This window comes from Polypterus senegalus, chromosome 15 (genome assembly GCF_016835505.1).
Source record: "Polypterus senegalus isolate Bchr_013 chromosome 15, ASM1683550v1, whole genome shotgun sequence".
Lineage (NCBI taxonomy): Eukaryota > Metazoa > Chordata > Cladistia > Polypteriformes > Polypteridae > Polypterus > Polypterus senegalus.
In genome coordinates, this window is record NC_053168.1 from 28,932,846 (window position 1) to 28,947,746 (window position 14,901).

Sequence of the window (14,901 nt, forward strand, 5' to 3'; positions counted from 1 at the left end):
TTCATGACAAAAACACAAGTTTTAAGCAGAAACGTTGGTTACTTAATCAGCGTTAAAATAAAAACCTTCAATTACTTCTACTCATGAATTTGCTCAAGATCAATCCTGTAGCAATTTCCTTTCACTTTCATTTTTTTGCTTTGGTTAGTAATGCTAAATCTTTTCCACCCAGAAGACAGAATAGAAATGTACAGGAAGAATCCTGGGTGTGTGCACCTTTATATTCAACACATTGATTACTCTGTACTGATGTTTGTTTTCCAATAAATCTTTATTTTACATTTTTAAGTGTAATAAAGTAATACTACAAGCAGTTAATAAAACATTCATGGGTTGTCTTCAAAACCCTAATGGACTAAAATGTGCCCAGGTATTCATTGACCATAAAAAAAATAATAAAAAAAAAACAAAACTACAAACATAGGTTGAATCAATGTGTAAGGATGGTATCTGTTGCATTCACTTAGCAACAGTGTCTTTTCTTTAAAGCCAAACCTTTTTCCTTGATCCAGTCATATTCTAAAGCTCGTTGGCCTCAGGAGAGTGTTGGTACAGTGCTATCATTACGGGGGTGTTGTTCAGCCAATGATCATTGTATCCCCCAATCCCACAATCTCAGGAGTCCGGGCTCAGACTCTCTAGAACCCAACCTTGCCTTCCTCTTGCTCTCTGTTCCGATATGCAAGAACAACGTGCTCGCAATTCCTTAGGGCAACTGCTGTTTGACCATGTGAAACCCAAACTTGCTAGCACAGCAGTCTGTTAATTCTTATAGTATTAAATTTTTGCAAATATAGTATGCAAAAATTTAACTTAAAAAAAAAAAAGCAAAAAAAAAAATTTGATATTTAGCAACATTTTCTATAATTAAACCCACAGACAAATCTTATTTTATTAAAATGTATTTTTCCAATTATTATTAAAGTAAAATGTTTATTGCCTAAAACCAGACAGTTTAAATACTAGCATACAGATTTGTCTTCACAAATGCCTGCAAATGCCAAGGATAAAGGATGAAATATTAAGCACTTACAGCTGCTATAGAAGGTTTTTTTCCATCACCAGCTGGAGGGTGAGTCACATCAGCACCTAAGAATATAACAGGTTGCTGAAAAACCAATGGCCTGAAAGATAAAATGCAACAAACAAAAAAGAAGTTTTATTATGTATCCAGAAAAATAATACAAACTACACTAAATGGCCCAGTTTACAATGGACTTTTTAAGCCGTTTTAAATTCACTGGAGATACAATGTTTGTTTCAAAGTAGTTAGTTGTCAAGTGTGTAACTGGAAGAAAAGCAAAAAAAATGCTCATGCTTTGTTTGCTGTATGTGGCTGTGAAAACCACAGCATCACAGCACACAGTGTTACTCTCTATGAAAGAAAAATGCATAAGTCATTAGCAATTATGGTAAGAGAGATTCAAAACTTTATCCTGGATGTTGAAAATTACCAGCAAGTAGTGAGAAGGTATTTTTCTTAACTGGCAGTAGCTAGCACGAGACCATAGAATAAACAGATTTATGCTTCAGTTCCACAGTTGCCTCTTGAAATGAAATAACATCTTGAAGAATGGTGAATGATCGCAGTACATACTGATGATTACCTTGCAGCATGCAAGTAAATATACACACACAAAAGTGTACTCCTAAAAATAGAGAAGATGGGCAGCTCAGATATTTGACAGGTTCATTGTTAACTCATAATATTCCAAGTACCACTGCACACTACCTTTCTGAGGTGGTATGAGCACAGTTGTGCATTTTTCCCATTAAGCATATCAATGGCTTTTTAGAAAAATCCACTGTGGATAATAAATAATAAAATCTTTTTAAATTGAAAGTGTGAATATGGCCAGTAAAAAAACACATCTAACACAAAACCGTATACTAAAGAAAAATCACCTCACCTTCCCTGTGGTAAGAGGATGTTATTTACGCCTCCAAGTTTCACATTTATTTTTAGACACAGATTGGAAAGAGTCTGAGGTGTTGTTTTTTGCACATTTTTCACCTGGACACACTGAGTTGCCATTCCTAGGACTGTGTCACCAACCCTCTTAACTTCGGCTATAAAAAGATAAATTGTTATAAAAGGTTAAAAATGTTACATTTTTCGAATTATTTTTTATAGTGTGTGAGAACTACCTTACGCAGCCATACTGTATAGTACCTCTGAAAAAAATAAATCATTGCTTAGTGTAGTTACTAGGAATGTACTTAAATATGCTTTGCTGACGTATCATATAAACAAACATGCAAGATTATTCTATATTAAAAGGATCATCCTTAGAACTACAGTCTTAAGGGGCTAGAATAATTGGTGATTAGATTTGAATGTAATTACAACCTCTACTATAAAGTGCACAGAAACTTAATCAACCATGGTAATGTAACTATTGAAATATTACACTTGAACTATTTTTCCTTAAAATTATTTATTTGGTTTTCCTATAGTTATGCTGATAATGTCCAATAGGATTAGTCTTGGTTTAGGTCTTTATATTAACCAAAGCTAAAATTTAAATAATGGTGGATATCTGCTGGGTCTACAAAGAGGTAAGCCTACGTTTTCGGCACAGAAAGGGATAGGTCAGATAAACGGTAGGATGGTGATTATTTTACATATGTTCCCACACCAGTGCATGTGGCAATCACCATTGGGTTATGTAATGCAGAAGTGGTTGGTTTTCTTTTATCTTGTCCCTGTCATCTCTACCACTTGAATTTTTATATAATACATTTTTTTTTTTTTTTTTAATTTTTGAAGTTTTGTTAAAAGTGTGTGTTTTGTTAAAACAACATCTGCTTGATAATAATGCATTATCTAAATAACCTACAAGTCAAACAAAGGGAAAAAAAATACCATAAACTGGTGTTTTTCCAGGGAGTATCACCACAATGAGTTGAAGTCCTTGGTAAGTGTATTTTAGGTGCTTGAACATGGGCTCAACACTGTCTGCTCCTTGGGCATACTTGCAAAAACATGGCTGACCTTGAATTGGCATACCCGCATCTCGAGATATTTTACGTAGCTGGTCTGTAAATGCTCTGTAGAGGCAGAAAAAATTTGTGGTGTAACAATTTTTATATTCCAAACATGAGTCCAAATTGTATTAGTAATACAAATGTATTTCAGCCTTACTCACTTAAGTAAAAGTTCAGTGCATTGTCGCTGGGGTGCAAAGCAGGCAATAGCCCAAACTTTGATTTCAATACCAGTGTGGAATTGTTTGTTCCTCATATCCCAAACCCCTTGGATCGGAGTAGCAATTGCCTTATTCTGAAAATCAAAAGATCACAGTTAAAAATACAATTGAATGAGCCTAAAAGATACACTGCAAAAAATGAAATCTGAGTAATCATGATCTTACAACTTATTTTTCTTATTGTAAGAATTACTGACTTATCAAAAAAGTTGAATCATTTAGCTTACCTTAAGAAATCTTGTCAAGTAAATTTTGCTTACCCCATTAGCAAATATTTGTTACCAAATATAAGCAAAACAACCCCCATTTAAAGTTTTTGTGTCTAGTTTTTGCATAGGTGTTTTTTGCAGTGTGAAAATCGATTTTGTTTAACTTGTCTTTGTATGAAACAGTTTTTACATTTTTAAGTACTCAATACATTTATAAATCTGATACAAAAAACATCACATACTGTAATGGATGGTATATAATTTTAAGCATATACTATATTATATTAGTTGTAACAATTTGTAAAAAAAAAAAAAAAAAGACTTCATATCAGAGCTCGAATAAATGTACATATCAAACTTTTCAAGCTGCCATCTGCATGAGCAACTGTTACAGTACAGTATATACAAACCTTGAATAGTTTAAAAGTTTATGATGTTAACAGATAAATGTGTAACATTGTCAACTACAAATAAAAATGTAATAATTATCTAAATACTAGGCTAATGAATTAACATTTGAAAAAGTATTCTGTTATTGTAAAAATATAATCCTTCTGCAGTATGTGTCTTGGGAGGAGACAAATCATCTGAGACAGCAAAGACATAATTGACCTCAAAAATATATTTACATGAAAATATTGTAGCCTAGATGAAAAAAAATGTTTTTCATTTTTAATAAGTAGATTGATGTGCCAATATGCTTTTGTACTACAGCAAAAATGAGCAACTGCTCATGTGTACCTACTTTGGGGGAAAAAAGTTATAAACAGCAATCAAATATTGGATACACTAGTACTGCATGTTTAAAATACAAAACTACGTAGAGAATGTGTACCAGCATGTTAAGAAAACTCAACTAGGCACTTCAAACATTTAGAATTTAAGCCAAGTTTCTTTCTCTGTGGTACCCAATTAGCTATTAACTCTGGTATTCTCATCCCATATACTGTAAGCATGCTCAATCATTTAAATTCATATTTTCTCAGAAAAATCCACTCTGTTTTGCATCTAATCAAGCAACATTTACTGAATAGTCAGGAAGTAATATTCAAAATTCGTATTTATTTTTTAAGTTTCCTGAAAATAAAGAATAAATAATGCTCTTGAAACTTTGAATCGGGTAACTAGGTCATATGTAACTGCTGCATATTGTGTTCATACCTTGAAGATCATACAATGTTTAGTGACAGAAGGGATTTGTAAAGCTTAACATATTTTCCTAGCCAGTAATAAATCGGCAGACAACACAGAAATGGCACAATTTATGCGTTTACAGCAGACATACAAATTTCAGTGGGGTTTTCCGGGTCAGCCTAAGTATGCATTAGCACCTGCCCTCTTTGCTTTAAATACAGCTTTTAGGCCATTTCTGCCTCATGCTTTTGAAGGGAAGTGCTCCTTCTCGCCCCATTGACAGTTGCATTGAAAATTAAAATATAACATGATTAATAATCTACTTGTTATTTGTAAGGTGTTGACTCTGAAATGAATGTGGCAAATGGGAGTGAATTATTTTATGTTATTAGCATAAAATCAAGACTTGTCACTTTCAGACTCGCTGCATGATTTTACAGATGTCTCATGTTTATAGATCCTGCATAATGTTAATGAACAATGGGGGAGGGAGAGAGGCAGGTGTAGGATGGCTTGGGGCCAGATAAAACCTGGGTATCAACTGGACTTGGTTCTCATTGCACAATTGATAATCCTGTTAGTGCAGACTTGAGGAAGTTACCTCCAGCAGAAAAAGGTGTAAGACAGTAAATTTTCCCCTCATCAAGTGCATTACTAAGTACAAAAGAAAATCATGAAAATGGGAAAAAAAGTACAGCAATTTTAGAGCAAAAAATGTACTAGTAGTCTGAAAAATATGATTTTGAAAAACTAAATATATAAATCAAATAATAACAAAAAGAACTGGAAAGTCAAAAATGAAAAGTCATCAAAAATGCCTCCTGCCACATTACGGCTTGGAGAAAAATGTTTTAAAATTAAATAAAGTGGAGGATTAAACTCTGCTTTTCAAAAAAAAAAAAAATAAAAAACTGTTGTATTTCAACCATCCATTTGGACAGAAACTAACCTTAAAACTGTAAACATCTATCAATTTCAGCCACTAAACCTAAAGCAACTTTGTTAAATTTCTAATGATTTTTCTTTGATGTTTCTAATCTAGTCTCATTGCTACTAGTCAAATAACAACTTTCATATGTCAGATAAGTTTAAAAAGTGCTTTCTAATTGCAGACAATAAACCTTTTAAAAAATATTTTTTCTTTCTGTTCTGTTATTCTAATGTGATGTGGGAGACCTTCCATGACAAGACCATGAAGATTGCCGAGGGTTGTGTTGGTGTTACCAGTGTTTCCAGAAACTCATCTCTCAGGGCACTCTGGATATTATCGAAAGCAGTCGCAGCACATGGCTTGATGGCAACTCTGGCCTGTTATGACCTCGGAGAGTCACAGTCAGAGCAGCTGATGGAATGGTCCTTACAGATGACACTGCAGTTGTGACCCGCTGGGCTGGCTACTTTGAGCAGCTGTTTAAATCTGCAAATCTGGCTAAGATGTTGGATATCTCTTGGTTCACAGTTCTTGAGGTTGATCCTCCAATTAACTGTGAACCACCAATGTCACTGAGATTGCACAGATGGTGAACCAGCTGAGGGCATGGAAGGCTGCAGGGATCTGTGGTATCCAGGTTGAACTTCTCCAAGCAATCTTTGCTTCCATTTGGGAGACTGGTCTCATCTCAACTGATTGGAATATGGGACTTGTCACCCTGTCTGAAAAGGCAAGGGTAATTGCCTAGATTACGGCAACTACAGGAGGCTAACACTGCTCTCGGTGCTGGGTAAGGTCCTTGCTAGGAAGGATCAATAGGATAAGTGATCACTAGCTCACTGACCAGCAAATGGAGCAGTCTGGTTTTACGCCTAAGAAGTTTACCATTGACCGCATCCAGGCACTGAGGATTCTCATGGACTGCAAACGCGAATATCATCAGTTTTTTTGCAGCCTTTGTCAATTTTCATAAAGTGTTCGACTCAGTTAATAGAGCTGACCTGTGGGACATCCTGAGACTTTCCAGGATCTCCTCAAGGTTGCTGGATATCATGGCTGGCCTGTAAACTGCGAGTGCTGTGTGGAGTGGTGGCAGAACCTCTGTGTTTTTCCCAGTTGATTCTGGGGTGTGTTCTTGCTCCTACTCCGTTCAATGCTTGCATGGACTGGGTGTTGGGCAAAGTTATAGAGTCCAGAGGCTGTGGGGCATCTGTTGGCGAAGAAAAGATTTACTGATCTTGACTTTGCTGATGATGCTGTGATCTTTGCGGAGTCAATAGAGGCTTTGATCGGGCCTCTTGGCTAGCGATTGCCCTGGATAAAACCATGATCCATGCCTTTAATGACCTCTTGGGCACAGCCATCAACAGTGTGTCTGGGTGAGAAGAAAGTGTCAACCTTGTTGAGAGGTATACTTACCTAAGCAGTGACATTCACGTCTCTGGTGACTCTTCCTATGAAGTCAGTAGATAGATTGGGAGAACATGGGCGGTCATGGGGTCACTGGAAAGGGGTGTGTGGCACTCCCAATATCTATGCAAAAGGATGAAGGTCCACGTCTTTACAGTCCTGGCACTTCCTGCCTTGCTATATGCAGTGAGACACGGATGCCGGAGAAACTTTTTGTACTACTGGTTTGACTTTGTGTCGAATGAGAGGTTGCTCATGGAGTCCCAAATGAGGCACATTACCTGCATTTTGAGGGAATGGCTGGATCCTTATTGTTGGGGACCACAGTGGCTGGACCAGGTCAAGGGGATGCCCCCGTAACACCTGGCTGCGGCAGATACAGGGTCATTTCTGAAGGGTGAGACTGGATCGCGTGTCTGCCTGGGGGGTTGCCAACCAGGATCTAGAGCTGTTCTGATGTGTGGCAGGTGCCGGACTCCTTTGGTGACCCAAAAGAAGATTAAGAGGTGACATGACTGAAATTTTAAAATTATGAAGGGAATTAGTACAGTGGATTGAGACTATTAATTTAAAATGAATTCATCAAGAACACCGGGGCACAGTTGGAAACTTGTTAAGGGTAAATTTCGCAAACATCAGGAAGTTTTTCTTTACACAAAGAACCATAGGCACTTGGAATAAGCTACCAAGTAGTGTGGTAGACAGTAAGACGTTAGGGACTTTTAAAACTCGACTCGATGTTTTTTTGGAAGAAATAAAGTGGATAGGTCTGGCGAGGTTTGATGGGCTGAATGGCCTGTTCTCTTCTAGAGTGTTCTAATGATCTTATAGCTTTGCAATTTGAAATAATGTGTATAATACAAAACCATAGGTATTAAAAAAAGTGTGTCCCATGATTCTGCTCATCTGTAATTCAATTTTCTCTTTCTTTTAAAAGAATCACGGCATACTGCATAACATGGTCTACATCGATTACTTCAACCTCTACTGACTCATGACACAGCGTTAAATAATATAAAATCTTCCCACGTACAAAAGTTATGTTTAATAGTGTACAAGTACCAATTTGTTTCACAGTACTTTTTAACATGTTTAGATAAGTGGTATGTTTCCCATTTGATGTGGATCTCTTCATTTAGTAAGTAAACTTCCTTACCCGGCCTCCATAAAGTATTGAAGGTGCCTGAAGAACACGGCCATTTACTTCTGTCATGTTATCTCTTACCAAAACTCCAAATTCTTGAACATAAGGATCAGTGTTGAAATTGGCACTTCTCATCTATTAAAGATGAAGTAAAATTAACTATATGCAGTTTTAAAACACACGTCAAAAAAAAAAAAGCAACTAGTTGTTTAAGGTTGTGCAAAATGTGTTAAATTCAATAATAGAAGAGGTTTTGCAGGGTTCATTTGCCTCCATTGGTAAATCGTTTGGAAGGCATAAACTTTCTCTTAAGAAATATAAAAGTTTTTCTCAGATATTAACAACTTCATCCAAATTTTTTGGTTACATTTTTGGACACATGGCAGCATGTTATGAATTTATATTAACTTGCATTTAATTCTCAGCAATTAAAACTAAAAATAAGATCAGTGACATACTGCATGTGTACTCAAAACAGACAAGCTCTAAGTTATACAAGTTTAAAGGAATTTAGCTGTATTCTGAATGAAATGTGACCACATATACTGTACATAATATTTACTTATTTAATGTAAAGTAAATAAATATTTTTCATGTCTAAATTACCTGGCAACATTCAATATGCAGAGTGAACCATTTCAGATAACACAGGATAATGCGAAAAATTGTAGGATTTAGCTATGTTAAATATTTACCAGTTTGCTGATCTCATCCTGCCGATCTGGTGCACACCTTGCTGTTGCACGAATCATTGTGGAAGTCTGATTGTCTGTTAGTTTCTTTATACATCTTTGCCCCGCCACTATGTTACAAACCTAGTAGTAATTATATTAAAGTTATTCTCAACATACATTCCATAGGCATAAAACAGTCTTTGAAATAAAGACTACAGTTTAAAAATATTTGATTTCAAAATCATTTTTGATAGGTCTTGCTACCAAAAAGTACATTCAAATTGCTTTCTTCCATTTTTGAACATGTACAGTGGAACCTCGGTTTGCGAGCATAATTCGTTCCAGAAACGTGCTTGCAGTCCAAAGAACTCGTATATCAAAGTTAATTTCCCCATAAGAAATAATTGAAACTCAGATGATTCGTTCCACAACCCAAAACTATTCATATAAAAATGATTAATACAAAATATAAAACTAAAAATACATAAAACAAATTAACCTGCACTTTACCATTGAAAAGAATCATGGCTGGTGTGAGTGAGTTTCTAAACTCTTGTGGGATTCCACCCAACGGGACGACACGCAGAAGAGTGTCCCAAAGCAATCGCAGTCTTCCAGCGCTGTAGCAGTTCGCTGTATAAGCGTATCCAAAAAGATTGTGGACATGCTATAAGCTCTGTCGTCGATGGGTGATACAAGGAACATTATAAAGATCCCACTACAATAAATAACCACGGTGTTGCTGTTTCAAGCTGAATAAAGCTGGTGGTGTTAAAAGTACTGAGACTCAGCTTCGTGTTTTGGGGAGCAAGACGGACTCGCACTTCACAGCACACACGAGCGCGCACGCACACACACACACACAGTCACAATGCTGTAGTAAACAGTATACGCTCATACGGATGTTGACTATATTAGTGAGTCACGCAGGGAACAGGTGACGATTGCCCTCAAGTGGAGAGAGAGAGAGAGAGAGAGAGACGCACGCACGAGCAAGCAAGAAAAGAGAGAGAGACACGGGCATGAGCGAGAGAGAGAGAGACGTGAGCGAGAAGAACCATCAGCTGAGTTGTGATCACATGACGCTCATTAGACAAAGTGTATCCATACTACTCGTATTGCAAGACATCACTCGTTTATCAAGTCAAAATTTATTAAAAAATTTAGCTCATCTTGCAAAACACTCGTAAACCAAGTTACTCGCAAACCGAGGTTCCACTGTATTTGCTTACTTATTCTGGTGTGCACATTCACTCTCTGTCCCTTACTGTACATAATAATAAAGCTTTGCTGTCTCATTTTTTCATTATTTATAAACAACGTAAACAGTCTCCAACAACTGCTAGTCCACTGCTACAGAAGATAACCTTGGTAACTATGTAAAAGGTTATATAAAGAGTGAATCAATATTTTTTGATATAATTCACAAATTGAAGTGTACATTAAAAATGATCACCAACTGCTTGCTTCCCAGTTATCACTCACTTCTAGAGGAAGGTAAGTATGTTTTTGCTCCTGTCCAACCTGCAAACATGGGAGATGGGGATAACGCAGGGCTAACTTATATTTGTCCTTAAAATACTGTGCCACAGTACATTCAATTGTTTGCCCATTTTCTTGCTGAAGAGGAAACCTATGAAAAAAAATTAAAAAAAATGTAAGTGATACACCAACTACAGTATGGTCAGAGAAACAAATTTCTGATTTAAAAAAGCTATACAAAAGAATGAATTAGAATCATGATGAACTGAAGACAGAGGACAACGTAATACAATATTCAAAAATAATTCTCCATGAGTCTGGATGGGCTTTCGTCACACATCTTAAAAGACATACTTTCGATTAATTGGCTAATCTAAACTGGCCTTTTGTGAAAAAGCATAGGGAATTGTTCAAATAGGTTGTTTCATGCTTTGTGCCAAGTAATGCTAGGATATGCCGCATGAAATGGTTCAGGAAATAAATGCTTATACAAATGAATGGTATTTGACATGTACAATGTTCCTAATAAATTATAAACAACACACCACTTACTAAACATAGGAAGTCTGCTTCTGACGAGAGCAAAATTTTGTGCTAAGGAATTACAATTAACTATATAATGGTTTATATATTTTGTGTCTCATGTGAAGTTTTTTTTCTTGGTTAACAGCTATATTTGTTTACTCTGCAGATATAAAAACAAAGGGGAAAATTAAAAGGAGGGAGGAAACAGTCCTCCAGAAAATATGTCAATACAGTTAGCGCGTCATATTCACAAGGATTGGGGGGTCACAGGACCCATAAGGATGTGAAACTTTGCCAATAATACTTTGGTCCCTAAACATACAAACATTTCATATAATTAGGAAAGACAATCTGCTTTACAAAAAACCTTTAACAGTGTTTCAATTCACTGAACTAGAAATAATATTCACAATTTTAATACTGTAATGCCACTGACGATCTGCATCAGCCCAGGGTAAGTCATCCATTGTATAAGCTGATTTATCATCACAGCAGGTGTCTAATAAAGTGGCAAACTTGCAATGGCAAGAGGATAATTTTAAGGATAAAGCACCATCTAAAAAGCCAAGTAAAAAGCAAAGAATCAATTTTGGTACTCAGTGCCAGCATTACATTAGTGTCAGGAGCAGGACAAAAAGAAAAACTACTGTCTGACTGAGCAAAGCACTGAGTGCAACAAAGAGTCCATCCATCCTCTTCCGCTTATCCAAGATCGCGTTGCGGGGGCAGTAGCTTGAGCAGAGATGCCCATACTTCCTTTTCCCCGGCCACTTCTACTAGCTGTTCCAGGGGAATCCCAAGGAGTTCCCAGGCCAGCCTGTGGTATAGCAGGTCTGCGGCTTCAAGAAAAAGGGCCAGGTTTTTTAAATCCGTATAGCCGTGCCGTTCTACATGGGCATGATTGCACGACTGCGGGGAGTTAGTGAGGCAATTGGAGTAAATCGCACCTGCACACGTGGGTGCGGTCATTCTTGATTGCCTCATTGGCTTCCTGCGGTGTGTGATTAAGGCGCTGTGCCCACGGAGGCACCGGCGGAAGTGCATATGTACGGGTTGAACCAGGCAGAGATGAGGGGAAAGAGATCAACGAATGGAGAGATCGATCGATGGAGATGAAGTAAATCGAGGTTAACGTAAGTGAATGAATCGCCGCTTGGCAGGACGATCTGGCCACCTTGGATGAGGAGACACCACGAGCTGGAGCACCGCGTAGGAGCGTTAGTCAGTTGCGCTCTAGGGGCTAGTTCGGCACACTAAATACCAGTGAGTGGGGTGAGCAGAGAGGTATCCTCCCATGGGATCTGAGGAGCAACTGTGGGTGCGTGAAGGATCAAGGGAGGAGAGCTGACCTCGACGGTCTGACAGTAACGTCCGAAAGAGGGCCAAGACGGAGGTCAGCTGAAGGAGCTCGTGGCTGTTGGTCTCCACCGGCTGCGAGTAATGGTGAGCTGGGGAGAGAGTGACGGAGGTGGGTCGGAGAATAACAAGAGAGATGGCTTTTTAAGTTCTGCACATTTTAAGCTCAGATTTTAATTATTTATTGGACGGTTTTTATCACACTATTTTTATGGATTTATTTATTGAACTTTGGACACTGCACTTTTTGTTTTGATGATTGTTTTAATAAAAGCACTTAATTAAAAACTTTTTTGAATATATCCCCTGGCTTCATGTGTGATTTGTCCCATTTGTCAGCTCATCTCTGTGACATTATCGATGGTGTTGGGTTCAGGACCCCCATCAGGACGTTGGGAGCCTGAAGAAAACTCGCATCGTCACACAGCCGAGAGACATAGTCCCTCCAGCGTGTCCTGGGTCTTCCCCAGGGCCTCCTCCCAGTTAGATGTGCCCGGAACACCTCACCAGGAAGGCGTGCAGAAGGCATTCTGATCAGATGCCCGAGCCACCTCATCCGAATCCTCTCAATGTGGAGGAACGGTGGCTCTACTCTGAGCGCCTCCCAAATAACTGAGCTTTTCACCCTATCTTTAAGGGAAAGCCCACACACTCTGCATAGAAAAGTCATTTCAGCCACTTGTACTCGCAATCTCGTTCTTTCGGTCACTACCCACAGCTCGTGACCATAGGTGAGGGTAGGAACATAGATCGACCGATAAATTGAGAACTTTGCTTTGTGGCTCAGCTCCTTTTTCACCACGACAGACAGATGCAGAGCCCGCATTACTTCAGATGCCGCACCGATCTGTCCGTTGATCTCTCGCTCCATTCTTCCCTCACTCTTGAACAAGACCCTGAGATAATTGAACTCCTTCACTTGGGGCAGGATCTTGCTCCCATACCTGAGAAGGCACTCCACCCTTTTCCAGCTAAGGACCATGGTCTCGGATTTGGAGATGCCGATTCCCATCCCAGCCGCTTCACACTCGGCTGTGAACTGGTTCAGAGAGAGCTGAAGATCACGGCCTGATGAAGCAAACAGGACAACACCATCTGCAAAAAGCAGTGACCCAATCCTGAGCCCATCAAACTGGACCCCCTCAACGCCCTGGCTGCACCTACAAATTCTGTCCATAAAAGGTATGAACAGAATCGCTGACAAAGGGCAGCCCTGGCGGAGTTCAACACTCACCGGAAACGGGTTTGACTTACTGCCGGCAATGTGGACCAAGCTCTGACACCGGTTGTACAGGGACCAAACAGCCCTTATCAGGGGGTCTAGTACACCATACTCTCGGAGCATCCCACACAGGATTCCCCAGGGGACACAGTCGAATGCCTTTTCCAAGTCCACGAAACACATGTAGACTGGTTGGGCAACTCCCATGCAGCTAGTCCACTGTTCTGCGACCAGGACAAAAACCACACTGTTCCTCCTGAATCCGAGGTTCAACTATCTGACGGACCCTCCTTTCCAGGAACCCCGAACAGACTTTTCCAGGGAGGCTGAGGAGTGTGATCCCTCTGTAGTTGGAACACACCCTCCGGGTCCCCCTTCTTAAAGAGGGGGACCACCACCATGGTCTGCCAATGCAGAGGCACTGTGCCTGATGTCCATGCGATGTTGCAGAGGCGTGTCAACCAAGACAATCCTACAAAATCCAGAGCCTTGAGGAACTCCGGGCGTATCTCATCCACCCCCAGGGCCCTGCCACCAAGGAGTTTTTTGACCATCTCTGTGACCTCAGTCCCAGAGATGGGGGAGTCCACCTCTGAGTCCCCAGGGTCTGCTTCCTCATTGGAAGGCATGTTAGTGGGACTGAGGAGGTCTTCGAAGTACTCCCCCCCCACGACCCAAGGTCAGCAGCGCACCATCCCCACGATATACAGTGTTGACACTGCACTGCTTCCGCCTCCTGAGACGCCAGATAGTGAACCAGAATCTCCTCAAAGCTGTCCGAAAGTCGTTCTACATGGCCTGTCCAAACTCCTCCCACGCCAGAGTTTTTGCCTCAGCAACCACTGAAGCCATATTCCACTTGGCCTGCCAGTACCTATAAGCTGTCTCCAGAGTCCCACAGGACAAAAGGGTCCTCTAGGACTCCTTCAGCTTGACGGCATCTCTAACCGTCGGTGTCCACCAACGGGTTCGGGGATTGCCGCCACGACAGGCATCAACCACCTTATGGCCACAGCTCCGGTCAGCCGCCTCAACAATAGAGGCACGGAACATGGCCCATTCGGACTCAATGTCCCCCACCTCCTTCGGGACGTGGTCGAAGTTCTGCCGGAGGTGGGAGTTGAAGCTACTTCTGACAGGGGACTCTGCAAGACATTCCCAGCAGATCCTCACAACACGTTTGGGCCTACAAGACCTGACCGGCATCCTCCTCCACCATCGAAGCCTACTCACCACCAGGTGGTGATCAGTTGACAGCTCTGCCCCTCTCTTCACCCAAGTGTCCAAGACATGTGGCCACAAGTCAGACGACACGACCACAAAGTCATTCATCGACCTGAGGCCTAGGGTGTCCTGGTGCCAAGTGCACATATGACCACCCCTATGCTTGAACATGGTGTTCGTTATGGACAATCCGTGATGATCACAGTCCAATAACAAAATACCTCTCTGGTTCAGATTTGGTCGGGGGGCATTCCCCCAATCACGCCCTTCCAGGTCTCACGGTCATTGCCCACGTGAGCATTGAAGTCTCCCAGCAGTACGAGGGAGTCCGCAGAAAGTATGCCCTCTAGCAACCCTTCCATGGACTACAAAAAGGGTGGG

General features: G+C 40.1%; 1 protein-coding gene across 5 annotated transcripts in view; it reads right to left on the reverse strand.

Moving 5' to 3' along the window:
* Positions 1-14,901, reverse strand: part of ago2 (argonaute RISC catalytic component 2) — a 58,522-nt gene that overhangs the window by 14,435 nt on the left and 29,186 nt on the right. For all 5 annotated transcript variants that reach the window (XM_039736188.1, XM_039736190.1, XM_039736191.1 and 2 more), the window contains 7 exons: positions 10,197-10,344; positions 8,733-8,852; positions 8,050-8,172; positions 3,150-3,283; positions 2,867-3,051; positions 1,911-2,070; positions 1,034-1,124 (listed from right to left, as the gene is read on the reverse strand). In XM_039736188.1, coding sequence (XP_039592122.1) covers positions 1,034-1,124; positions 1,911-2,070; positions 2,867-3,051; positions 3,150-3,283; positions 8,050-8,172; positions 8,733-8,852; positions 10,197-10,344 — 961 coding nt within the window. The remainder of the gene's footprint in view (positions 1-1,033; positions 1,125-1,910; positions 2,071-2,866; positions 3,052-3,149; positions 3,284-8,049; positions 8,173-8,732; positions 8,853-10,196; positions 10,345-14,901) is intronic.